This window comes from Miniopterus schreibersii, assembly GCF_964146895.1.
Source record: "Miniopterus schreibersii genome assembly, chromosome: 7".
NCBI classification, from domain to species: domain Eukaryota; kingdom Metazoa; phylum Chordata; class Mammalia; order Chiroptera; family Miniopteridae; genus Miniopterus; species Miniopterus schreibersii.
The window spans coordinates 25541649-25568369 of record NC_138108.1 but is presented as its reverse complement, the minus strand read 5'-3'; the positions used below and the strand labels follow the sequence as shown (position 1 = coordinate 25568369).

General features: G+C 38.1%; 1 protein-coding gene and 1 long non-coding RNA gene across 4 annotated transcripts in view; one reads left to right on the top strand and one right to left on the bottom strand.

Annotated features, from left to right (window-relative positions):
- Positions 1–26721, top strand: part of LOC308559963 (MOB-like protein phocein) — a 40808-nt gene that overhangs the window by 8562 nt on the left and 5525 nt on the right. Inside the window, exons 1-5 of one of the 3 annotated variants that reach the window (XM_081143347.1) lie at positions 8958–9422; positions 13310–13372; positions 21671–21771; positions 26064–26106; positions 26292–26378. In XM_081143347.1, coding sequence (XP_080999473.1) covers positions 9363–9422; positions 13310–13372; positions 21671–21771; positions 26064–26106; positions 26292–26378 — 354 coding nt within the window. In that variant the 5' untranslated portion in view covers positions 8958–9362. Of the gene's footprint in view, positions 1–8957; positions 9423–13309; positions 13373–21670; positions 21772–26063; positions 26107–26291; positions 26379–26721 lie in introns of those variants that run through there. The other 2 variants (XM_081143349.1, XM_081143348.1) reach the window with 2 other exon arrangements.
- Positions 3200–9163, bottom strand: LOC308559964. The gene is made up of 3 exons (XR_013999229.1): positions 8196–9163; positions 4640–4709; positions 3200–4135 (listed from the first exon to the last, which is right to left on the bottom strand). It is a non-coding gene; the product is annotated as an uncharacterized lncRNA (long non-coding RNA).

Sequence of the window (26721 nt, the reverse complement as noted above, 5' to 3'; positions counted from 1 at the left end):
ACAAATGACCTAACCCCTCTTATTTTAAGAATTAATTGTAAAAGGCACTAGATACCCCTTAACATTTTGAGTCAAGCCTGTTATTATTTTCTTAAATTTATTTTTAGAATTTAAAAACAGATAACGTGTTCATGTCATTAAAAATTCCAAAGGTGGAGTGAGAACAAGATTGCGGCGTAGGTAATTGCCATACCCAGCGCCTCTCACAGCACATCAAAATTAGAACTAAAATACAGAACCACCATCATTCAGAACCTCCTGAAATCTAGCTGCACAGAAGTCCTACAATGAGGAAACTGAAGGAGCAATGAAACCAGTAGGAGGAGTGGAGACACGGGTGGAATCTGGGCTGAATCGCAGAGAAGTGGCTGTGGTCCCACAGCCCAACTACTGCGGTTTAACCCAGGAGGGATATCTCAGTGGTGGGGGTTTCCTGGAGGATAGAGGGGTCCCAGCTCTACATTAGGCTCTCTCAGCCCAGGGCTCTAGTTCCAGGAAGAGAAGTCCCTACAACTTTAGGCTGTAAAAATGAGCAGGGATTGTGGCTGAGGGAAGCAGAGGCTGTGGGAGCCCCAGGCAGCTCCTCTTAAAGGGCCCACACATGGACTCACTCAGACATGCTCCCTCTGAGCTCCAGAGCTGGGAAGCAGCTTGAAAGGAACCTGGGACATTCAGGGAGGAACTAACTTGCCTGGAATCAGGGCGAGAGCTGGAAGGGCAGCTCTCTCCCAGACAGAAGAGCTAGCAGAGGCCATTGCTCCTTTGACAAGCTTTCCCCAGACAGAGCCAATAGGTAGGTGCCATATTTGAATCTCCAGCAACCTGACTTACACCTTTCACCAGGGCCTGGTGATTCCCAGAGACCCCAACCCTCCTTATTTGCAAACTCATCCAAGCTATTTCCAGTGGCTTTTCTATGCAAGTAGCCTCTCAAAATCTCTCAAACAAGCAGCAACTGGCCTCAGTGTGTCCCATACCTCTTGATAAGTGGCCCCAGGCCTGGCACTCGCAGCAACCTGCATTGGTTCATAGCTTGGCCTCTCCTTGACACCTCCAAGCCCAGCACAAGTAGTAGCCATCTATAGATTGCTGTATAGCTCATGCTGGGTGGCACTGGGCAGGGCACAGGGAGAGGCTGACTCTGCACCTCCCAGGAGGCCCGAGAGACAGTGCACCCAGTGGTCAGTTTCCATCACACTGGATTACAACCCTACCACATCCACAAGTGACACATTCAAGGGGCACACTTGGTGAACACTAAAGCTCCACTGAAGTAAATCCTGCTCCATAGGGGAGTCTCCAGCACAACAGTTCTTTGGCTGTAGTTGCAGCTGGTCCTCACAGCCATTTGGCCTGGGAGTCAATTCCTCCAACCAAGGCTCAACTACAACATGACGGTGCACACAGCACACACAGGAGAGCACCTAGAAGGCCCAGTTCAGGTGACTGGGGAGGCTGAGCCACTGGGCCCTACAGGACACTTACTATACAAAGACACTCTCTACCAATTCCAGGAGACATAGCAGCTCTACCTAATACATAGAAACAAACACCAGGAAGGAGCCAAAATGTGGAGGCAAAGAAGCATGTTGCAAATGAAAGAACAGAAGAAATCTCCAGAAAAATAACTAAATGAAATGGAGCCAAGCAAGCTACTAGATACAGAGTTCAAAACAATGGTTATAAGAATGCTCAAGTATCTTAGTAAGAGTATTAAGGAAACTAATGAGATCATAAATTACATAATAAAGTAGCAGTCAGAAAGGAAAGCTACACTAACTGAAAGGAAGAATAATTTACAGTGAATCGATAGTAGAGGACACCAAGAATCAAATCAGCTATTTGGAACATGAGGAAGCAAAAAACACCCAACCAGACGAGCAAAAAGAAAAAAGAATCCAGAAATATGAAGATAGTGTAAGGAACCTCTGGGACAACTCCGAACAGCCCAACATTTGCATTATGGGGATAACAGAAGGAGAAGAAAGAGGGCAAGAAATTGAAAACCTATTTGAAAAAATAATGACAGAAAACTTCCCTACCTGGGGAAAGAAATAGACTTTACAAGTCCAGGGAGCACAGAGAGTCCCAAACAAGAGAAACCCAAAGAGGCCCACAGCAAGACACATCATAATTAAAATTCCAAAGGTTAAAGACAAAGAGCGAATCTTAAAAGCAGCAAGAGAAAAGCAGTTACCTACAAGGGAGCACCCATACGACAGTCAGCTGACTTCTCAATAGAAACTTTGCAGGCCAGAAGGGAGTGACAAGAAATAGTAAAAGTGATGAAAATCAAGAACCTACAACCAAGATTACTCTACCCAACAAAGCTATCATTTAGAACTGAAGGTCAGATAAAGAGCTTCACAGATAAGAAAAAGCTGAAGGAGTTCATCACCACCAGACCAGTATTACATGAAATGTTGAAGGGTCTTCTTTAAGAAGCTAATGAACAAAAGAAACTGACAAACAAAATAGACCAAGAGACACTGAAGCATGCAACAGACTGTCATATCTCAGAGGGAAGAGGGAAGAGGGATAGGGGGGAGAGATTAACCAAAGAAATTATAAGCATATATGCATAACCCATGGACACAGACAACAATGGGGTGAAGGCCTGGGGAGGGGGTGGGAGGACGGTGGAGGGGGTCAATGGGGGGAAAAATGGGACACCTGTAATACTTTCAACAATAAAGATAAATTAAAATAAATTTTTCCAAATGAGCCCTGGCTGGTGTGCTCAGTGGTTAGAGTCAGCCTGAGCACCAGAGGGTTGCTGATTCCATTCCGGGTCAAGGGCAGGTACCTGGGTTGCAGATCTGATAGCCCAGTAGGTGGAGGAGCGTGTGGAAGGCAACAAGTTGATATGTGTCAGTCACATTGATGTTTCTCTCTCCCCCGCCCCTCCCTTCTCTTCCACTCTCTAGAATTAATAGAAAAGATATTCTCAACCTTTGGGTGAGGATTAAAAAAAAAATTCCAAAGAATGTACACTGAAAAGATTAAAAAAGATATACACTGAAAACAGAGTCCTTCCCATCCCTGTCCCCTAGACACACAGTTTCATCTCTGGAGACCACAAGTGTTATAGTTTATATTCTTCCTTTCAGGGTACTTTATGTATACATATGTATGTGTGTGTGCTTGCGTGCGTGTTTGTGTGTGCATGTATATGAAATACATATTTTTTTTTCCTTTTGTAAAAACTAAAATAACATTTCATATATACCATTTGGCACCTTGCTTTTTTGTATTAACAATTTATATGTGGAATTAATCTATAAAGTACATAAAGAACTTTTTCATTTTCTTTATAGCTATATAATGTTCCATTATATGGATGAAGTATAACCTATGTATTCCCTATTGATATATATTTAAGTTCTAATCTTATGCTATTAGCAACACTTCTGCAATGAATAAAATTTTGCATAAATTATTTTGTACATGTAAATAAGTATATCTGTAAGCTAAATTCCTACACGTTATTGATATGCCAAAGGGTATATGAATTTTAATCATATATGTACACACATATATACTTCCAAGTTGCCCTTCATAGAAGTTCTATCAATTAAAAGTCCTACCAGCAATGTATGAGACAGCTGATTTATTCCCACCCTTAATAATACAGGAAGCTACAAAGGTTTTATTTTGTCAATCAGATTTTACTTTTAATTTATCATTATGAATGAGGGTGAGCATTTCATGTGATTAAGAGCCGTCTTTATTTCCTTTACTGTTAGCTTTTCCTATTGACTGCTAGTATCTTCTGCCCATTTTTCTACTGGGTGATTGGCCTTTTATGATTTGTGTGATATCTTTATTAGGGAAACTGGCTCCTTGTGATAAGTTTTTTCCTCCAGTTTGTCATTTTGGCTTTGATTTCATTTATGCTTTGAACTTGCAGGAAGTCATTTTGGTGTAGTTGAATTAATAAATGTTTTCCATTATGGCTTCTGGGTATTATGTTAAACTCTGAAAGGTCTTCTTCAATACAAGCAATTCTCAGAGAAATAAGGGTTTGGTTCCAGATCACCACAACAAAGTGAGTATTACAATAAAGTTAGTTGTACAATAAAGCTTTTTTGTTGGTGGAGGGTCTTGCCTTCAGTTTGTAAAAAAAAGACAACATCTGTGAAATGCAATAAAGCAAAACACAATAAAATGAGGTACGCCTATACTTAAAGTTTCTTCCTTGGTTTCTTTAAGTATTTTTACAGTTAAAAATATATATATACAGCCCCGCCAGGCATGGCTCAGCGGTTAAGCATCAACCAAGGATCCAGGAGATTGCGGTTCGATTCATGGTCAGGGCATATACATGGGTTACGGGCTCCATCCCCAGTTGGGGGCATGCAGGAGGCAGCTGATCAATGACGACTCTCTCATCATTGATGTTTCAACTCTCTCTCTCCTTCTCCCTTCCTCTCTCTGAAATCAATAAAGACATATTTAAAAATATATATGTATGCATTTCATCTTGGCTTTATCTGGAGTTGTTCCTGTTGTAAGAGATAGATACTCTTTCCCCTCTTACAGATTAAGCCTAGTTCTTTAGCCCAAGTCTTGTAAAATGCTCTTTTAGTCTCATTTAGCCTGGAGATTTGACTTGGAAAAATTATCAATGGGTACTTACCTGGCTTGAGTATCAGTTCAAAATGGCCAGTTTGTTATAATACTTTTAAGTCATTTTTTGAACATGTGTCCTGGAGATAGAGAGATAAATAAAATGGGAGGAGATAGAAGTAAGCAACTAAATTAATAGCATAATTTTAGTAGGCAGTGTCAAGAAAATATAGAAAATGTTGCTAACTTTATGAGAGACATTAGCTGCCCTATTGAAAAGAGGAAATAATAGTAGTCTATTACGAGTTCTCTTCTGATCACATCTTCCTTTCTTAAAAGTCCAGGAAATACTGTATTAGTTATCTATTGCTGTATACAACAAATCACCCTAAACTTAGTGGCTTAACACAACAATAAACATCTCATAGTATCTGTAAATTGGAGATTTGGCAGCAACTTATTTGGGTGGTCCTAATTTTGGGGTCTCTCATGAGGCTGCCATCATCTGAAGGCTTAACTGGGGCCAGAGGTTATACTTCCCAGATAGTTCACTAATATGCTGACAAATTGATGCTTGCTTTTGGTGGGAACCTCAGTTCCTCAACCCTCATAAGGTTGCCTGAGTGCTCTCACACATAGTAGCTTTCTCACCCAGGGCAGGTGAGCTAAGAAAGCAAGGCAGAGGCCACAATGTCTTTTATGACCTAAATCAGAAGTCACATCATTTTCACAGTATCCTTATTGGTTATACAGGTCAGCTCAAGTCAGTGTGAGACAAACCACACAAACGTGTAAATACCAGAAGATACTAATCATTGAGGGCCATCTTGATGGCTGGCTACCACAATCACCAATTTGGTCAAGTATTCTAGAATTCTAGAGAGGAAAATGAAGTGCCATGGAAGTTTAATATTTCAGTCATCTGTAGTCAAAGTTGTCTAAGTTTGAACTCTATAAATCCAAATAATTTTGTAACAGTTTTTATAAAGAGAAAATAATTTCCGAATATGTTGAAAACATATAAAACCATATATAGGCACTAATTTGTTCAACGATGAACATATATTCCCATGCTTCCCTACGTCTTCAACTTTGCTTGGCCTAGAATGAAATCTCCTGCATCTCCATGATGGCTGATGGAGTCACAGACTTGGAAATGTTCAGTGGCAGAAAAAAGGGACCACCACTTTTGTTATCTCTTCAAGAGCAAAAAAAACTTCCTCCTAAGAGCTCCATCAGATAACCTTTCATATCTCTTTAGGCTAAATTAAGAGTTGCATGTTTATTTTTTTAAAAAGTTGATTTTAGAGAGAGGGGGAGAGAGAGAGAAACATCAATTTGTTCTGCTTATTTATGCATTTGCTTGTTGATTCTTGTATGTGCCCTGACTGGGGATTGGACCTTCATCTTTGGCTTATGGGGATGACACTCTAACCAGCTGAGCTACCTGGCCAGGGACATGTTTATTCTTTAACTAAACATTGGCTTAGACCAGCAATTTTCAACTGGTGTGCAACGGCAAGATTTTTTTAAAACACAAAATACCTGACTATTTAGTCAGTGGCACTGACCTCTTTTCCCTTAGATTGTTGTCAAATGAAAAAATGACAACAGCCAACACAACAATAGCCATCCCTAGCCATCCCATATGAATGAATCAAAATTATATCTATATTTTTTGTCAGATTAGCAAAATGTATTTTTTGGTGTGCTGCAGAATTTTAGTAATTAGTTTATGTGTGCCATGAGATGAAAAAAGTTGAAAATCACTGGCTTAGACCATTGGGGATTTATAATTCAGCTAGAGATGGGTTTACCTGTCCCCGGGCATGTAGAGAAAAATGGATACTGAACAAGACCAAAGTCTACTTACAAAGAACATGTGTAAGGGGAACGATAGCAAGTAGGCAACCAACACGGGCTGCTTCAACACTTAAGACATTTTACTTTGTAGTATTGTAGTCTACACATCCCCCTTTCCCATTCATTTTTACTCTTTGAGGAAAGGAGCTTATACCTCTTATTCATGTTTCTCAGCACCTGCTCAGTGCCTTACTACACATAATGGGCATTCACTATTTTACTTGGATTTAAAAATTCCCCAAAGAGCCTAGCTGGCGTAGCTCAGTTGTTGAGCTTCGACACATGAACCAGTTCGATTCATGGGTCAGGGTACTTGTCCGGGGTTTTGGGCTCAATGCCGTATGGGGAGTGCAGGAGGCAGCTGATCAATGACTCTCATCATTGACGATTCTCTCTCTCTCTCCCTCTCCTTTCCTCTCTCTGAAATCAATAAAAATGTATTTAAAAAATAAAATACAAAACTTCCAGATGAAAAAGCCTTAGTATTCATTTAAAAAAAAATTCCCAAAGAGAATTTCATATCGGATAGAGACTTTTGAAATTACTTATGATATTTGGATTTATAAAATATTTTCTTCTAAAACTTCAAGAGACTTACAGGAATATTTACTTTTATATTTGCTTTCATACTCTATGAGGTAGAGGGGAAGAAATCCTGTGCATTGTTTTCATTACCAAAAAAGAAACTTTTAGCCCTGGCGGGGTAGCTCAGTTGGTTAGAGTGTTGTCCCAATATACCAAGGTTGCAGGTTTGATCCCTGGTTAGGGCACATACAAGAATCAACCAATGGATGCATAAATAAGTGGAACAACAAATTGATGTTTCTCTCTCTCTCTCTCTCTCAAATCAATTACTTTTTTATTATTATAAAAGGAAACTTTTGATACCTTGTTCAAAGTCTTATAATCATTAGGCAAAAGAATCTAGATTTTCTAATCCCAGCCCAGTTATTTTCATTTGTCTGCATTGCCTTTGAGAAGCATACTTCTTTAACCAAAATATTCCAGTTTTTACATTATTAATGTGACTGTTATTACTGATCATGTTCTTTTTTTTTCTTTTCTTCTTCCCCCCTCAAATTAACTCTGGTTATATAATTTTTGTTTAAAGGTCATAATCTGAAGACTGAGAAAGGAAGTAAAATGTGAAGGTTATGAGCTGGAAACATTTCAACCCTAAAGAACAAGGTTCTTCCTCTGAACAAGGCCAGAGTTGACATCACAATGCAACTTTATTGGACTTTTCAAAGAGATGAATGTGTACTTTGTTCCTGAATTTAAAATCAACTTATTCCCTTTTTCTCTTATTCTTTTCAAATGCGTTGAAACAGTATAACAAAATATGAATGTAAGAAAACATTAAGGTGAGCCCCTCAACTATAGGTAACTGATATTTACTGCTCAGAAAAATATTAACTTATGGGAAATTTTAACTTAATCCTGGGAGGTGGGTTGTCCACAGACTGAGAGACCTACTTAGAACTGGGCTCTTCACACTCACCCCATGTCTCGCATAGGGAGGCAACATTTGGGTGCCACTATCTTAGATTCTCACTGTATTTAGTAAGAGAACTGGTGATTTGCACATGTCTCCATTGCTAGACAATAAGCAATTTATGGTTCCGGACAGGGTCTTTTCATTCCCCTACTTCAGTGCTGAACACATAGTGGGGATTAATAAATATTTGTTGAATGAATAAACCTTTTGTATCTAGAAGATAGTGATGAAATGAAGAATTAAGTCTTTGCTCTTGAAAACTTACCAGTCTATACAGACATCTTCCAGAAAAAAGGAATCTTAAGGCGAACCAACTTCCTAAAGTTCCAAGTATCTAACAATCATTCAGTTTTGCACCCACTCGGTTTAACCAACCTCTCCTCCAATCCTCACATCTTTGGATTATGTCTGTGACGTAGTTCTCTCAGCACTGTCAATACACCTGTAGGTGTAATGGGTATCTGATGTTTTCTTCTCTTGCAAATCATCCCACTGTACGCACTCTTCGCCCGCCGTCTTCCCATCTGGTATCCTAAGGCCTCTGTCAACTCAGGTCAAAGACTTAAGGTTTCTAAGCAGGAAACAAAAAAAGTCTGTCAACAACTGCCATGATTTCATGACTAAAGAGAACACTTAAAAGTGCAACAAAGGAAATTTGAAATCTTGTTAGATGAACAACTTCCACCACTTATCAAGAGGCATTCATTTCCCCTCCCGCTTTCTGACTTGCGAAATACGCGAGCTAATTTTGTGCATCTCACGCACACCACCAGACGTCCGCTCTCTCGGATAATTGGCATCTGGGTCCTTTACGCAAACAAACTTGTCATTGAGAAAGTCCTTGGCTTTGAAGTCAGCGGATGGTGGGAATATCACTCGACACTCTAAGCGCCAGTCTGATTTGAGATTTGGTCGATTTCATGCAGCGTCTTCGGAAGTTTCACAGCCCGTTGGTCCGTTTTCCACTTTGCACGCCTAGGTGAATTTCGGGACAGAATTACGCTTCTTAGGTGTGCGTCTGCGCCCGGGTTTGCCGAAACGGCCGCCATTCTGCAAGCCCCGACCTTCTGAAGTAACTAACGTAAGCCCGAGGAGACAGGCGCCGAGCGGGCACACTCCCGCACCCGCCCTCCGCGCCCGCCGGCGTTTTTTCCCCAGGCCGCCATCGGTCCCTGTGACCCGGTCTCCCTCCGTCCTTGCGCCGCCTGCTGGTCGTCCGCTGTTCCTTCTCTCAACCCCCTCCCTCGGTCAATTGGCTTTTTCCCGGACTCCTCCCCATTCTCCCGCCCTGCCCCGCGCGGGTTACCGCTGTTCGGTCAGGCGCCGCCCCTCCCCAGCTCCCTGACTAAGGGCGCCGCTCGGCCCCGCCCCCCGCGCAGGCAGCCTTCCCCCACATCCGGGTACCGACTCCAGCCGCCCAGACTCTGGCACTATGGTCATGGCGGAGGGGACGGCAGTGCTGAGGCGGAACAGGCCGGGCACCAAGGCGCAGGTACCACCTTTGCACCTTTTCTGCGGGGGGGACTCTCGGTGCGGAGCAGCGGCGCGCCTGGAACTTGGCCGCCCCTGAGAGGAGGTTGGGCCGAGGCGGCAGGCAGGCGGGCGGGGGCAGTGGTGCCCGGCCTGCTCTTCCGGAGCCACAGCCCCTCAGTCTGGCGGCGGCGGCGGCGGCCCGTGAGGCCTGCGGAGCCTCGTTAGGAGGGTGGCCGTGAGGGGCGGGTGGGGGCCGGCGCGGTGATCGCCGAGGACGGGGGCTGGGAACCAGTCAGGGGTTGTGCTTGTTCTCGCCTCCCCCGTGAACCCCAGTTGACCTGCGTTGGAGGGGCGCAGGGCCAGGTGGAGACCCCGGGGGCTTCGTGAGGGTCGGGGCTGCCAGGGCGGAAGGGCGTGTAAACAGCCTGTCTGGCTTCTGTCCCACCTGGCTTGTGACGTACCTGCTCGGCTTCTCCCACCCAGCTGGTCTAGCCGGATCCGGGTGGCGATCATTGACTCTGTACCCCTCCTCTTGCTGTCTGCGTTGGGCCGCTTCTCGCTGCAGCTGTTCTCTGGTCCAGCAAGTTTTTATCATCAGGCTGCGACTTGTTAGATATCATTCCTTGTGGATTTTCTTGTTACGTGTGAAGCACAGGGGATGAACTGATTATAATTTTATTAGCTTTCGGTAGGGCGATATTTGGGTGAGTTGGTGCTTATTTAGGCCTTGGTTCTTGGGATTTGCAAGAGAGGAATGCCTCATGTTCTTTAAAAAATCAAGTAGGCATTTAGACTTGATCTGACTCACCTGCCAGCTGAAATGGCTTGCTGTTGAGTAGATGCTCTAAAATTAGGAGAGAGGTGTTAAAATGTAATTTTAAAGGAAAAGTGAGATAAGTAAAAAAACCCCCAAACCATGGAGCTATGTATGTCAGAGAATAGCTTTTACTGTCTTGCACAGAATTTTGGAAAGAGAGTCCTTTGGAAGGGGTCTTTTGAATCCGGACACCTTCCCAGATCCCTGTTGCAGATAAGAAAACCGAAGCCCAGAGAATCGACTGCATTTGCTCAAGGTTACATTGCTTTGCATTCTTAGTTCACTGGTGACTTTTTCTCTTTAACAAGTTGCTTCTAGTATTGACGTTTAGAGGATTTAATTTGAAAGTCCTTATTAGAGTCACACTAAACTGTCAGCTGCTCTGGCAGTTTCATGGTCATACTACTGGAAATTTTTTATTTAGGCTTTCTTTTTACCTTTTCCAAACTTTCTTTACCTACAAATATTCTCTTAGGTACCTTTACTTCTTATACTGTGGAAACTGTTTTTTTCTTTTATTGAGTGGTCAACTTTATATTTTTATATAAAGTTGGAAGTGGACTTTTGTACTCCCGTTCTGGTAATTGTCATCCATTTTTATTTACTCAAAAGTTATGACTTTTGAAAGGAAAGAAAATAATATATTTTAAGTTAATATTGTAATACATCTGTCTGCTGTGTCATGAGTAAGTCACTTATAAGAAAGCTCCTTTGCTTTTTTCACATTGTCCTGGATCAAGGTTGTTAAATAAAATGTGACAGAAAAGATTAGGGTTAAAAAAAAAAAAGACTGCTTACACAGCATTCTGTCCTGTCTCTTTGTCTATCACACTAATTTCCTTCAGTGAAATGAGTCTATTCTAAGACGACTTATTTAGAATTATAATAGAGTATGTGGAGTATCTTTTTTTTTTTTAAGATTGGTTAGATTGGGATGTTGCCACATAGTTGGTTTTCAATAAATGTTTATTGACTGAATTAGATGAGAACATCCATTAAACTGGATTTTTGGTTCCTCCTTTCAGTGTTTAAAGTATATCACAAGTATGATGAGGTAGGATATTCAATTCCCAATGAACTTTTTTTGTCTTTTCTGTATATTACTATATGTTTTCTAATATTTTAATAACAAATATTCTACAAACAAAATTTTAAAGGCAAGTATATGCCAACTGTATTGATAGAAATATTTTTTTAAAGTATAAATCATAGAGGAAGAAATTTTAAAAAAATGTTTAAAAAATTGATTTCAGAGAGGAAGGAAGAGGGAGAGAGAGAAACATCAATGATGAGAGAAGCCTCAATCTGCTGCCTCCTGCATGCCCCTACTGGGTATCCAGTGCCCAACCTGCAACAGGGGCCTGTGTCCCTACCCAGATCAGACCATGACCTCCTGGTTCATGGGTCAAAGCTCAACCACTTAGCCACACCAGCCAGACGAGATTGTTAAAATTATTCTTTAATAATATTTATTTAAAAAAAAAATTTTTTTTTAAATATATCTTTATTGATTTCAGAGAGAGGAAAGGAGAGGGAGAGAGAGAGATAGAAACATCAATGATGAGAGAGTCATTGATCGAGCCCGCAACCCGGGCATGTGCCCTGACCAGGAATCGAACCCCGATCACCTGGACCCCAGGTCGATGCTCAACCGCTGAGCCACGCCCGGCCAGGCAATAATATTTAGATTATGTCTAGGAAAAGATATCCTGGAATAATTTCCAGAAAGTTTCCTAAAATTTCTTGACATTTTAAAATAAAGTTATTTCATTTTCATTCATATAGGGAAACAAATTTTTTTTTTTAAATATGTCTTTATTGATTTCAGCGAGAGGAAGGGAGAGGGAGAGAGAGAGTTAAAACATCAATGATGAGAGTTGAAACAACACCGATTGGCTGCCTCCTGCACGCCTCCGACTGGGAACCAGCCGCAACCAGGGCATGTGCTCTGACTGGGAATCGAACTTTGATTTCCTGGATCCTAGTCTGATGCTCAACCACTGAGCCACACCTGGCCGGGTGGGCAACTATTAAAAACAAAACAACATTTTAAAACACTTAAAAAGGTATACCCATCACCTACCTTCAGAATTAAAACATTACTAATATAGTTGAATCCCTCTGGAATACATTCTTCTGTCTTCTACCCACTCCTCCCAACCAATAATCATCATCATTCCTTTTCTTTATACTTTTACTATATATGCATTATATCCATAAGCATGCTTTGGACTTTCTTAAACTTTTTTTCATGTGGTATCATACACTGTATTCTTCAGTTTGCTCCAGTTTTGCTCAAGACTTTGGGAGACTTACCCATGTTGATTGATAAAGGGTTATAGGTCATTTGTTTATAACTACTTTCTCCCCTATTTTTTTCTCAGAGACATTTATTGAACACATACTATGTATCAGGCATTGTGCTACCTACAAAGGATACATAGGTAAACTTTGCTGAAAAATCAGTCAAATGGAAGGTTCTTAATTACTTAGGAGAATGTCTACAAACTGGATTATCTACAGAGGAATTCAGAACCAATGCAAGATGGTCCACAAAAGTATCCCCTTTATAAGAAGGCTGTTCTATTTGGTGGCTATTCTATTTTTGATGGAGCTCATATTTTGATTTAGATATTTAAAACACCATTTGGAATTGGAATAATAATTTATAATGTCTGTCTAAAATAACACTTGTATTATTACTGACACTAGCTCTTCTCTAGGTAAAAATGGATTAAGTTTTATTGTACCCGGAGATTTTTAAGTGTAACTTTTTGAGAAGATATTTAACCACCATAAACAAAAAAGTGATAGACTTATCTCCTCAAGTGATACATGAAAGGTTTATGGGAGCCATATTGAAGGATTTATGGTTGAAAAAAATGTAACTTGTAGTTCAGTTAAATAAAATCTTGATGTTCATTTAAAAACATTGAATAAAATCCCTTTAACTTATTTACTGATAATCACAATGCTTATAGTATGAGGGCTTTTCCTCTCCTCCAGTGTAACTTTGGGTTTTTATTAAGAATTGAAATTAATCATAGTGGTATTGCATCTTGTATTTTAACCATGAATTTTTTTTATAGGATTTCTATAATTGGCCTGATGAATCCTTTGATGAAATGGACAGTACACTAGCTGTTCAGCAGGTAATAACAATAAACTAAGCAGTTGATCTTCCTTTTAAGTATTCCTATATCTTTTAGCACAAACCAGAATCCATGGAATTAATAGAATGGCCGACCATTTAAAACTTTTATCAACCTTCATTTTGTTTTAAAATGGTGTATTAAACTATAATCAAACTTAAATCAAGACATGAAATTTTTATAGGGATTGCATAGAACATGTATTGCTTTGGGTAGTATTGACATCTTAATATTGTCTTCCTACCTATGAATGAGATGTCTTTCAATTCATATAAGTCTTCTTTAATTACTTGCAGCAATGTTTTGTAGTTTTCAGTCTACAAGTATTTAACCTTATTTAAATTTATTCCTGGGTACAGTTGACTCTTGAATAACGTGGAGGTTAGGGGCACAGTTGAAAATTCACTTGTAACTTTCGACTCCCCCAAAACTTAATTACTGATAGCCTATTGTTGACTGGAAGCCTTACCGATAACTTGAGCAGTCGGTTAGCACATATTTTGTATTATTTGTATTATATATACGGTGTTCTTAGAATAAAGTAAAGTGGAGAAAAGAAAATGTTATTAAGAAGATCATAAGGATGAGAAAATATTTTTACTGTATTTATTGGAAAAAATCTGCGTGGAAGTGGGTTCAGGGTCTATATTTTATTCTTTCTAGTACTTTTTTTTTCTCCTCTAAATATGTCTTTATTGATTTCAGAGAGAGGCCGAGAGAGGGAGAAAGAGAAATAAAAACATCAATGATGAGACAGTCATTGATTGGCTGCCTCCCGCACGCCCCCTACCTGGGATTGAGCCCCGAACCCGGGCATATGCCCTGACTGGGAATCGAACCTCGATCTCCTGGATCATAAGTTGATGCTCAACCGCAGAGCCACGCCTGCTGGGCTTGAATACTAGTGTAGATGGATTTGCTTTCTTAATTTCCGTTTTGGATTGTTTGTTGAAGACGTATAGAAACACAGCTGATTTTTGTAAACTGATCTTAATATCCTGCTACTTTGCTGAATTCATTTATTAGCTTTGCTGTGGATTCTTGGGATTTCTGTAAGGATCATGTACTCTGTGAATAAAGATGGCCTTTCATTTAATTTTTTTTCTTGTCTAATCTGACTAGAACTTCAGTACAGTGTTGAATGGCAATAATTGAAACAGGTGTGTTTGTCTCATTTCTGATTTTGGAGGAAAACCTTTCATTCTTTCACCATTGAGTATGATGTTACCTGTGGCTTTTTCATAAATGCCCTTCATCATATAGAGGAAGTTCTCTTCTATACCTAGTTTTCTGAGTGTTTTTATCATGAAAAAGTTTTGGATTTTGGCAAATGTCTGCATGAATTGAGATGATTGTGTGTTTTTCCCTTTGTATTTTAATGTGGTGTATTAATACATTGAAATGGTGTACATTGATTTTTTTTTTTTTTAATGTTGAACTACCCTTTATTCCTTGCAGCTTTCTTTTTTTTTTAATCCTCACCTGAGGATATTTTTTCCATTGCTTTCCAGAGAGAGTAGAAGGCCGGGGCGAGGAGAGGGAGAGAGAGAAACATTGATTTGAAGGAGACACATTGGTTGGTTGCCTCCCGCATGCACCCCTGTTGGGGTCTGGGGATTGAGTCTGCAACTGAGGTACATGCCCTTGGCCAGAAATGAACCTGGAACCCTTCAGTCTGCAGGGCGATGCTCTAATCATTGAGCCAAACTGGCTAGGACTGCCAAACAAACGTATTTTAAAGAATTCAAGAGGAGAATGGTCTATTATATTTATACCCAAATATTTATAATTTTGGTTGCTCTTGGTATTCTAAGTTTCCTCTGGTATTATTTTTTCATTCTGTCTGAAGTACTTCCTTTAGCAATTCTTGTTGGTCAGTCTGCTGGCTAGGAATTCTCCTTAGCTTTCTTTCATTTGACAATATATTTTTATTTCTGGAAGGTGTTTTTGTTAGATATAGAATTCTGGATTGATGGTTCTTTCTGCATGTTAAAAATGTGCCATTTCCACCCAGCTGGTGTGGCTCAGTTGTGTGAGCGTAATCTCATGCACCAAGAGATCACCCGTTCAGTTCCTGGTCAGGGCACATGCCTAGATTGTGGGCTCAGTCCCCGGTGGGGGGCATGGCAGTAGGGAGCCAATCCATGTTTTTCTCTCATTAATGTTTCTGTCTTTCTCTCCCTCCCTTTCTCTGTCCCTTTCTCTCTAAAAATCAATAAAAACATATTTAAAAATAAAATAAGTGTGTCACTTCCTCCTGTGTTTTATGCGTTCTGATGAGAAAGCTGTAGTCATTTGAATCTTTATCTATAGGTCATATACCTTTTTTTATCTGACTTCTTTATCTTTAGTTTCTGGCAGTTTGATTATGTGTGTGGGCATGGATTTCTTTGAATTTTCCTGTTTGGTGTTTACTCAGCTTTTTAAAAATTGTGATAAATATATAAAAGTTATCATTTTTGCCATTTTAAGTGTACAGTTTTGTGGTGTTAAGTACATTCATATTGTTATGCAACCATTACCACCTCCATCTATCTCAAGAACTTTTCATCTTTCCCAACTGAAACTCTGTACCCATTAAACAGTAACAACTCCCCATTAGCCCATTCAACTTTTTGACTTTGTAGGTTTATGTCTTTTCCTAACTTGAAACTTTTTAGCCATTATTTCTTCAGATATATTTTTTAGCACCTCATTCTTTACCTTCTTTTTGTGGGACATTGATGGCATGACTTTTAAATCCTTTCTTATTGTCTCACAAGTTTCTGAGGCTCTGTTTATTGTTGTTTTTATTTCTGTTGTTCAGATTGGATAAATGCTATTTATCTATCTTCAAGTTTATTGACTCTTCGGTGTGCCATCTCCATTCTGCTATTGAGTCCAGTGAGTGTTTTACTTTGGTGGTATTTTTCAGTTCTAAAATTTCCATTTGGCTCCTTATACCTCTCTTTGCTGATACTTTTGTTTTGAGTGTTTGTAATTTTACATTCAAGCATTTTTGTAATAGCTGTTTTAAAGTCTCTGTCAGGTAATTCCAACATCTGTGTCCTCTTGTCATTGGTGTCTTGTGATTGTTTTTTTTTTCCCCATGATAATTGAGATTTTCATGTATTCTTTGTATGCCAAGTAATTCTGGATTATATCCTGGACATTTTGAATATTATTATGTTTATACTCTGGTCTTGTTTAACCCAATGGAGAATGGGATATTTTTGTCATAGAAGGTATTTGACCTGGTTAGAAATAGGCTGCAAGTTCTAACCGAACTGAGGTTCCAATGTCAGTTTGGTTTTCAAAACCTTTGCATTACTCCTTGAATCTGTTTTGTGTGTGCACCAACTTGTACTCAGCCTAGGTGGAGGTATATCCATTAGCTCAGTTCTCAAAGTCTGTCAGATACTAATTAGGATTAGATTCATGCATGCACTCATACACAGATCAGGGTTGCGCCCAGGAGTTCATAAACAGCTTTATGGGATTACTTACTTTAAAAAAAAATCTTTTCATTGGTTTTTAGAGAGAGAGACAGACAGACAGACATCGATCTGCTGCCTCTTACACAGCCCCGACTGGGGATAGAGCCCGAGACCTGGGCATGTGCCCTAATCCGGAATCGAACCTGTGACCTCTTAATTCCTGGGTCAGTGCTCAACCAACTGAGCCATACCAGCCAGGACTGTGGGATTACTTTTTTGAACTTCTTTCTCTCTAATATCTCTCTGATACTTTAAGGTCCTACTGCATTGGCCCTCCAACCTGAAACTCTTAACTGGAATTGTGCTGCAGTTGTGGGAAGGCAAAGAGAGAAAAAGAAACAGGGTTATCCCCGGTCAAAGTGGCTCAACGGTTGAGTGTTGACCCAGTAACCAGGAGGTCACCGGCTCTATTCCCAGTCAGGGCACATGCCTGAGTTGCAGGCTCGATCCCCGTAGGGGACGTGCAGGAGGCAGCCTATTGATGATGATGTTTCTCTCTCATCATCCCTTTCTCTGCCTCTCTCTAAAAGTCAATAAAAACATATTTTTAAAAAAGAAGAAGAAAAAAAGAAAAGATACAGGGTTATATCTCAGCAGTAAATGGAGAGGAAAGGTTCTGTTCCTCAGAATTTTGTCTTGCATTTTTGTGTTGCCAGCTGCTTTTGCTGCCGTGTAGAATTATCTCAGGCCTAGGCAGTGGAGAAAAAGGAAGAGCGGGGGAAATCCAGGTGATTTTTTCTACTCTTTTTGAGCTTTAGGAGTTCCTTTTTCTACCCCTTAAGCCAGAAGTAAATAGTTTCTCCTGTATCTGTCTGCATCAGTAGTGGTCATTTTTGGGGTTTCATCCCTAATTCAAGCCAGAGGATATCAGAGAGGAAAAGAAACACAGCAAACTTACTGCCAGTTCCTTGGTACTTTGAATTCTGATGGGGTTTTTTTTTCTGCTTCTCTTTCTGATATTTGCTTTTCAGAGATCTCAAATAGCTGCACTGTGTGTTCTCTTTCTTTTCTGGTTTTTTTTTTTTTTGCTAATCCTCACTGGAGGATATTTTTTACATTGGTTTTCACAGAGAGTGGAAGGGAGAGAGAGAGAAACATTGATGTGAGAGAGACTCATTGACTGGTTGCCTCCCACAGGCACCCTGATTGGGGCTGGGAACTGATCCTGCAACTGAGGTACATGCCATTGGCCGGAATAGAACCTGGGACCCCTCAGTCTGAGGGCCAGTGCTCTAACTACTGAGCCAGACAGGCCAGTGTGAACTGCACTATGCATTCTGACCAGATTTTTATAGTTTTGTTCAGTGGGAGAGGTTGATATGTTTACTCCATCTTACCCAAAACTGGAAATAATGAAATGCTTTTTTGCATGGTGTTTTATTACTATGTACTTTACTTTTCCCAAATGATTTCTAAAAACTACTTTAGGAAAAGTCTTATGTAAAATATAGTACTAGATTATTATAATTACTAATAATTATAGCCCACAGGAATAAACCACTAGGAAGATATGTTTCCGCCTTTTTCATAAGATAAGGAAGAAAGATTTCATACCTCCTTTTGAATTTAGTTTTAAAACTGGTGTAATATATTCTTGTAGAGGAGATGTGCAAGGCCTGGGAAGTGAGTGTATACTAATAGCGTTAGCAGAGTTTGATTAGGTGGTAGTATCTGGTAGATGTGATGTGTTTGGAAACTTACTGAAAAAGATTCTCTTCAAGAGTAGTAGTAAATTAGCAAGTTCTTAGAAACATAAAGAACACTTTTTATGAGGTTGTCTTCTGGATTTTTCTGCAGAATTCATTAAAGATTTCAAAGCCTGTTTCTTAAATAATAGTTGTTCAGTTTACCTAGTTTCAAAAACTCTTAGCATTAAAATTCACCAGCAGAAGTTTTAAGTGGTAATAGTACTGTTTTTCCATTTAACTGAATTATTAAGATTAAAGATAATGTTGAAAAGGTACTTAAGAATGTTTCAACTTTTCATGATAGAGCTAGTTCTTGCTTTTTTCCTATTTTCATATTTGCCCATCTTATACTGCACATAGTTTAGATTTACATTACATTATTATGTGTGCCAGGACAGAGAAAACATGTTGCATTTTGTAAACCTTTAGTTTTCAAGACATTTGTGAGGGTGATTAAAATAAATTATCACAATGAACAGAAATTGCTGATAGTAGTAACTCAGAAACAATGTAAAAATTTCCATATCCCAAAAGTTATATGTAGTGAGCATGAGGACATTTATTTTTCTTAGCTCATTTTATAATGATAGCTGCCCTCTTTTTACATAAAAGTATCAAGGACTCATTTCAGGGGAAAAAATCACATTTTTGTTTTATTTTTGTAAGTTAAGGATTTCTTTTTTATGTTTTATATAAACTCTCATTAATAAAAGGATTCTGGAGACCTTAAAGAATGACAGCTTGCAATTCCATTAATAACAAAATTTAATAAGTAAATTCAGTCACCAAATATGTGGTTAAAGAATTAATATTGATTATGAGCAAACCATTTTGCACAAAATATATTTCTGTGTCTAAAATATGATTTGGGGATCACCAAAGGATGGAGAAGAATCGGGGTCTATAATATATTTTTGGTAACTTTTCTCACCCCTATCTCGATATGGCTTTAACATTTCAGGTTTGCTTATCTTCATCCTTGACTTCAACTACTGTAGTTTAGGTGATCAGTAAACATTTATTAAAAACCTGTGTGCCAGGTGCTAATACCAAAGTTCAAAATAAAATTAAGTCTGTTTTATATTTGAGAGACACATGAAAGTAAGTGTTATTAAGTTTGAATAATGCTAATAGCAACTCTGTAGGGTGCACAATGGGAGCAGGAAAGATAAAAGTGAATAGACAAATTGCTAATTTAAATTATACACATGACAGCCTGGCCCGGCGTGGCTCAGCGGTTGAGCGTCGACCTAGATCCAGGTGATTGAGGTTCAATTCCCGATCAGGAAACATGCCCAGGCTGTGGGCTCGATCCCCAGTCGGAGGTGTTCAGGAGGCAGCCGATCAGTGACTCTCTCATCATTGATATTTCTCTCTCTCTCCCTCTCCCTTCCTCTCTCTGAAATCAATAAAGACATTTTTTAAAAAAATTATACACATGACAAATGTGGTAGGAAATCAGAGGGAGTTCTGTGAGGATTAGAATAATTGGGGAAGACGAGTGTGTTGGGAGAGAGGGAATTTGGAAAGAATTGTAGCATGGAATTTGAGGTGGCCAGTGGAAAAGGTATAGAATTTAGTTGTTATCTGAGGTGAGAAAGAATCAATTCCATGCAAACATGGAACATTAGGATGAGGGTCAGAAAATCAAGGAGAGCTGTTTTATAGGAATTAAGGAGTCATTCAGAGCTTTTGAGCAACCTTTTGACATGAGAGTGATACTCAAGAAAGATTATCTGAAAATAGGAAAAATAGATTGGCTTAAGAGAGCCCTGTAGTTACTAAGTTTTTATAATCAGGCATTTTAGCCTAATCTAGCCTATTCAAATTTTAGGGTATTTATTATTTATTTATTTATTTATTTATAAATATATTTTTATTGATTTCAGAGAGAGGAAGGGAGAGGGAGAGAGAGAGATAGAAACATCAATGATGAGAGTGTCATTGATGGCCTGCGGCCTGCAACCCGGGAATGTGCCCTGACTGGGAATCGAACCCCGATCTCTTGGATCCTAGGTCGATGCTCAATCGCTAAGCCAAGCCCGGCTGGGCTTAGGTTATTTAAATCATAGATTGAATGAAACATTAAAAAGATCTGAAATTTAAAGTTTAATTCAATTTAACTTGAAACTGAATCTCCTTGCCTTTTTTAAAATTTAGTTTTTCTGCTAGTCATTTTTATTTTAGTTTATTTATCTTACTGACTTTTACAGGGCAAGAGAGAAACATTGATTTTGTTGTTCCACTTATTTATGCTTTCACTGGTTGATTCTTGTATGTGCCCTGACTGGGGATCGACCCTGCAACCTTGGCGTATTGAGACAGCACTCTAACCAGCTTAGTATCTGGCCAGGCTGCTAGTCATATTTTTTGGGCATAATTAACATATGTAGAAATCACCTACTTAAAATATACAATTCACTGGTTTTTAGCATATTAACAGGGTTGTACAACCATAATCCACAATCTGATTTTAGAACATCTTCATCCCCCACCAAAGAAACATCATTCCCATTGGCTGTTTTATCCCCATTCTCCTTTGTCTCTCCCCTTCTCCCAGGAGTCCTAGTCAACTACTAATGCATTTTTTGTCTCTATAGAATTTTGTCTATTCTAAATACTTAGCAGTAATGGAATCATATAATATTTACCAAAGCTATTTACATTGTCTGTATTTTATGTTCATACGAAAATTATGCTTTGAAGTTTTGATCCTAGTTTCACTCCTGGTAAATACCATATGCATTTTTGTAGTAAATCCTATCCCAAAGAAGTTAAGATGGAGAATAGGTATGGTTACTTCCTTTCTTCTGAGTTACATTAAGTCCTCAGTTAACACTGTTGATAGGTTCTTGGAACTGTGGTGAAATGACGTGTAAGGAAACCAGTTTTACCATAGACTAATTAATATAAACAAGAGTTAAGATCCTGTGGCATTTCATCAACATTATATGGTGTTATTCGAGGACCTGCTGTACTGATTTTGATTCTGTACTTTGTTTCCTATTTTGTTTATAACCCAAAAATTGAACCATAAGAGCAGTTTTTATATATTCAGAATTACATAATTTAGCATAAGATTTACCATATTGTATAATATTTTTAATTAACTATAAGAACCTCTTTGTTTATAGTATATTCAACAGAACATAAGAGCAGATTGTTCCAATATTGACAAAATTCTTGAACCACCTGAAGGCCAAGATGAAGGTGTATGGAAGTATGAACATTTAAGGTAGGTCCTTATGATATTATCACAATAGTAATAGTACTTATTAATAAAAATAATCTTTAATATTAATGATTATGAATTATAAATAAAATAATTATGTAACTGCAGATCAAAAAGCAAATTCTGAAGCTTTTATATTTTCAACTTTGATATTTACTGATTGTTTTCTGCAGTTATGGATTTGGGCCTTACTATGGTTTTACACAGTTTTCCTTAGTCATACCTCTTAACCACAAATCCATTATTTCCTTTTACCTACTTGTGAATAGCTGTTTCTCTTTAGAGGGTCATGTCAAGTTCCCAGTATAGGCTTGGTATGATGAGTTACCTATTAACTTCTGTGAACTTCCAGTCTTCCTTTTGGTAAATAGAGATTAATTGTAATCCTGAAGTTAGGAGTTTTGGAGCTTTTCATAATATCTTTTGAATGAGAAAATTAATGACAAGTGATGATAATTAATTAGAGTTAACTTTAGAAGCAGCTGTATCCTGAATTACTAGGTTGTTTCTTGAAGTTATAAACTTTCTAGTATAAATGGGAGCTGGGATGAGTTGATAGGTTAAATATGGAGAATGCAGAATGCGTGTATGTTCATCGGAGTTTGTTACTTTTGAGTTGATTTTAAATTAATAAATATAGTAGAAATATGACTTTTCCCCAGTAAATTAGACCACATTTTCTGTGATGAATGCCTCAATTTGTAGATAAGGTACTTTTAAAATTGATGATGCAGGCATGTTGTCTAGATTTTGCAAAGACATAATGTTTTGTCATAACAGTTCAGCAATTTCAAAGATGCTAAGACTTGTTTGTACTCTGCCAGTTTCTGGACAAATCACTTGACTACTTCATGTAGTTTTTTAAAAATACATCTCAATGTATAATTGCAAGTATGAATATGTAGATACTTCCCCATTCTTATAAGTCAAGATCTAGAACACTTTAATATAATATATCCTCTGCTTTATTTTAATCAGCTTTGAAAATAACAGTCTGATAGGATTAATGATGAAAATAAGTGAGGGTTTTTTTGGTAGCATAATTCATAGTAAGTGAGGGCTGATTTTAATTTATAAGATTTTAATTTTAGATCTAAGAAAACCTTTTCCTCCCTATTTAACTTAGACTATACAAAACTTACAAAATTTTTCTCATGCATATTTTATTTGTCCTGGTGCTATTGCTTTTACTTTTGTTATTTTTTTTCTAAATATTAGCCACTTTTTTGGTTTTGTATTTATGCATCACATGTATTTTTTTTTTGGTTTATCTTACTGTATAGATCTTTATAGTTGATGAAGAGCATGTGCTTGATGTTACTGATATAAGGCTTAATATGTTGTTATTAGTTAATGCATTTAAGTATATAATGATGTTAATGGAAATTGGGTCATTCGAGATTCAGTCAAATCTTCCACTAGCTCACAATCTGTGTAATTAGGAAAAGATATCCCTTCATTTGAGTGGATGCAGTCTCATGTTTGACTTAGTGAGTAGAGTCACTTAATGACTGGATTTCAGATCTGGCTGTGTCTTTAGCCATACAACTTTATGTGTTAGCCCTGTATTGAATTAACTTGGAGTTGTTAGGTTTGCACTATTTACCACAGATGGTACCTGTAAACGTTGCCAAATCAGATAGCTTAATTTTGCTATTGGCCATAAGTGGGTTGAACTACATGGGAAACTTGTTTATTACCATCTGTCTTTCTTATTTTTTATTTATTTTTATTTAAGGAAAAGGGGGTGGGGGATGGGAATATCCAAAGGGAAGGACTACACAACACTAAGCCAAAGGGTATTGGGTCCATGATGGATGCAAAACTGTACTTGGGACATTGAAACAGAAAGCACAGAACAAGCAACAAGAGAACTTAGGCTGGGCTGCTTTGGCTCATTGAGAAGTCAGAGAGAAAAGGAGGTCTTAGAGACAAGTTCAGGGGATAAGCCCAGGAGGAGCTGCTGCTGCCCATTGCTCCCCTGGTTGCAAGTCTAATGGGTCGCCTCAGAGGGAAGAAGGGGGATGGAGATGGCGCAACAACCATCAGTCTTTATTACCACTTAGTGGAAAATAACTAAAACATAAAACATTCAGCCTACAGATAAGGGCCAGGAGAGGGTTATGTGGTGATTCAGAAATAATGTTGTTTTTGTAATCTAAGAACAGCATTATTATTGGGCACCTGAAAAGGAAGTAAAATTATAGACAACTGAAAGTTTGAACCTTGTCTTTTTATTTGTTTTCTTCTATTATAATATACTTTAAAGAAGTAAATAAATATAGTTTTTCTTTTACATATGTGCAAGTTTTTTTCTCTTCTTTCTATTTGGACTCTTATCTATCAATTATTTAGGTTTTAGCTTTGCATTTTTTTAAAATTGATTTGAGACAGTTGGGGGAAGAGAGAGAGATCTATTTGTTGTTTTACTTATTTATGCATTCATTGGTTGCTTCCTTGTACGTGCCCTGAACCTGCAACCTTGGTGTATCAGGATGACATTCTAACCAACTGAGCTACCTGGCCAGAGCCTTAGCTTTGCATTTAATTTTTTAAAAATATTTTTATTGATCTTTTTAGAGAGGAAGGGTGAAGAAAAGAAAAACATCTGTGTGAGAGTGTAACATCAGTCTCCTGCCCCCTGCATGACCCCTACTGGGGATCTGTGCTCTGGCCAGGAATGGAACTGGCAACCTTTATGTGCATAAAGCAACACCCAACCAACTGAGCCCCACTGACCAGGGCTTAGCTTTGCATTTTTATTTTTATTATTTATTTTTTAAATATGTCTTTATTGATTTCAGAGAGAGAGAGAGAGAGAGAGAGAGAGAAACATAAATGATGAGAGTCATTGATCGGCTGCCTCTTGCACACCCGCCGCTGGGGATCAAGCCTGCAACCCAGGCATGTGCCCTGATCAGGAATCGAACCAAGATTGCCTGGATCATAGGTTGATGCTCAACTGCTGAGCCATACCAATTAGGCAGTTTTGCATTTTTAAAAACTAAAGTGTTCTTATTTGTTTGATGGGGAAACACTAGTGATTGACTAATTTGATAGGATTTTTAGAGGGAATGCATTCAGTATTTTGACAGTTATAAAGTAAGTTACCTTTGTGTCATAGAGTATAAGTTACCTTTTCATATCAAGTAACAAGTCTGTTTAAAAATGATTATCTCAATGTCATATAGTTTCCTCCATTGTTCATTTATTCAAAAATATTTTTTGAGCCCTGGCCTGTTTGGCTCAGTGGTTAGAGTGTCGGTCTACAGACTGAAGGGTCTTGGGTTTGATTCCAGCCAAGGGCATATACCTCGGTTGCAGCCTAGATCCCTGGCCCTAATCAAGGTGCAAGCAGAAGGCAACCAATTGATGTCTCTCTCTCTTCCTTCCAATCTTTGAAAAGCAATGGAAAAAATATCCTCCTGTGAGGATAAATAAATAAATATCTCCTGACTACATTTAAAAAAAATTATATTTTTTGAGCACTTAGCAATGTTCAAGAATTGTCGTAGGCGTTGTAATTCTCATTTTGGGAATTTTAGAAGGAAAGTATGTCATGAAAAAATGCCCATGACCTGTTAAGTGACAAAAAAGCAAGTTACAAAATTGTATATAGGATCCCAGTATACTTTAACCTGTGACTATAAAATCAAATTTGCTGTAAACAAGAATCTTTTGGGAAAATGTGGTGGAATTATGGAAGACAGACTTTCTTCTATGTTATGTTTAAAGTTTTTATAAGGAGAATGTTGTTTGTAATCATAACAAAGCTTGTAAAATATGTAGGAGTATAAAAGTGTAGTCTTTTCTGTGTATCTGTTTGTATGTGAATATATAAACGTACATAATTTTATATATAACTGGAATCTTACTGTGAATATAAACACCTTTGCATATCCTTTGCCAACATTTTACTACTCTTCAGTTGCTAATCATATAGAATGTAAGGGTTTTTTTACATATATAGTTTGAATGACATAGTCAAAAAATGTACACTTCCTAAGTGTCTTGGTAAATATGTCTGAAATACTTTTCAGAAAAATTGTACCAATTTCCAGTGTAAAGATGACCAGTTTATTGAACTCTGATATTGAACCTTTTTAGGGTCATTAGTTTTGAGTTTTGTGTATTAATTTGTAGGTCTTTGTAGGAAATGTGCCATGTTAATTCATATGGTGTTGATAATGGTGATGAGGGAGAATGGCTGGTACTGTTGGGGTTCTGTTTTTCAAATTAATATTCTAAATGTGGAAAATAGATAAGCCTTTTCATTTATATATTTGAATTTTTAGGCAATTCTGTCTTGAGCTCAATGGACTTGCTGTCAAACTTCAGGTAATATTTTCAAGTTAAAGTTATAATTGAAAGTTCTAATTTCCCCTGTATTTTTATGACTTAATTAATGTGCTTACAAAGACTTATCTAAAATTTCTAATCTAGAATTTTACATGGAAATGTAAAATGATAAATGATAAACTTTAAAATTATTTTACATATTAAGAAATGTAACTTTTTAACAGAGCGAATGCCATCCAGATACATGTACTCAGATGACAGCAACTGAACAATGGATTTTTCTTTGTGCAGCTCATAAAACTCCAAAAGAGGTGAGAATATATCACATAGAATGACTAATAAAATGGTCATAACATAAATTTCTCCAAGACTATGGTAGACAAATTTTAAGTTCCCTGTTTTGCCATTTGGTTTAGTGTTCTTTGCTGCAAGGTTATTGCCACAGTGGTGTTTTACGATTTCTTATAATTAGTATCATTTTTCATAATTGGGCAATTATGTGGGCTGGAACTCACTTTATGATTCATTGGCTGTCACAGAAAAAGATCAGTCACATCGTGCCAATACCTAATATATAATGGATTAGATACACATGTTCAGGTTTTTGGTTCAGTATAATTTTTCTTTTTTTGTTGTTTTTTTTTTACAGTATAA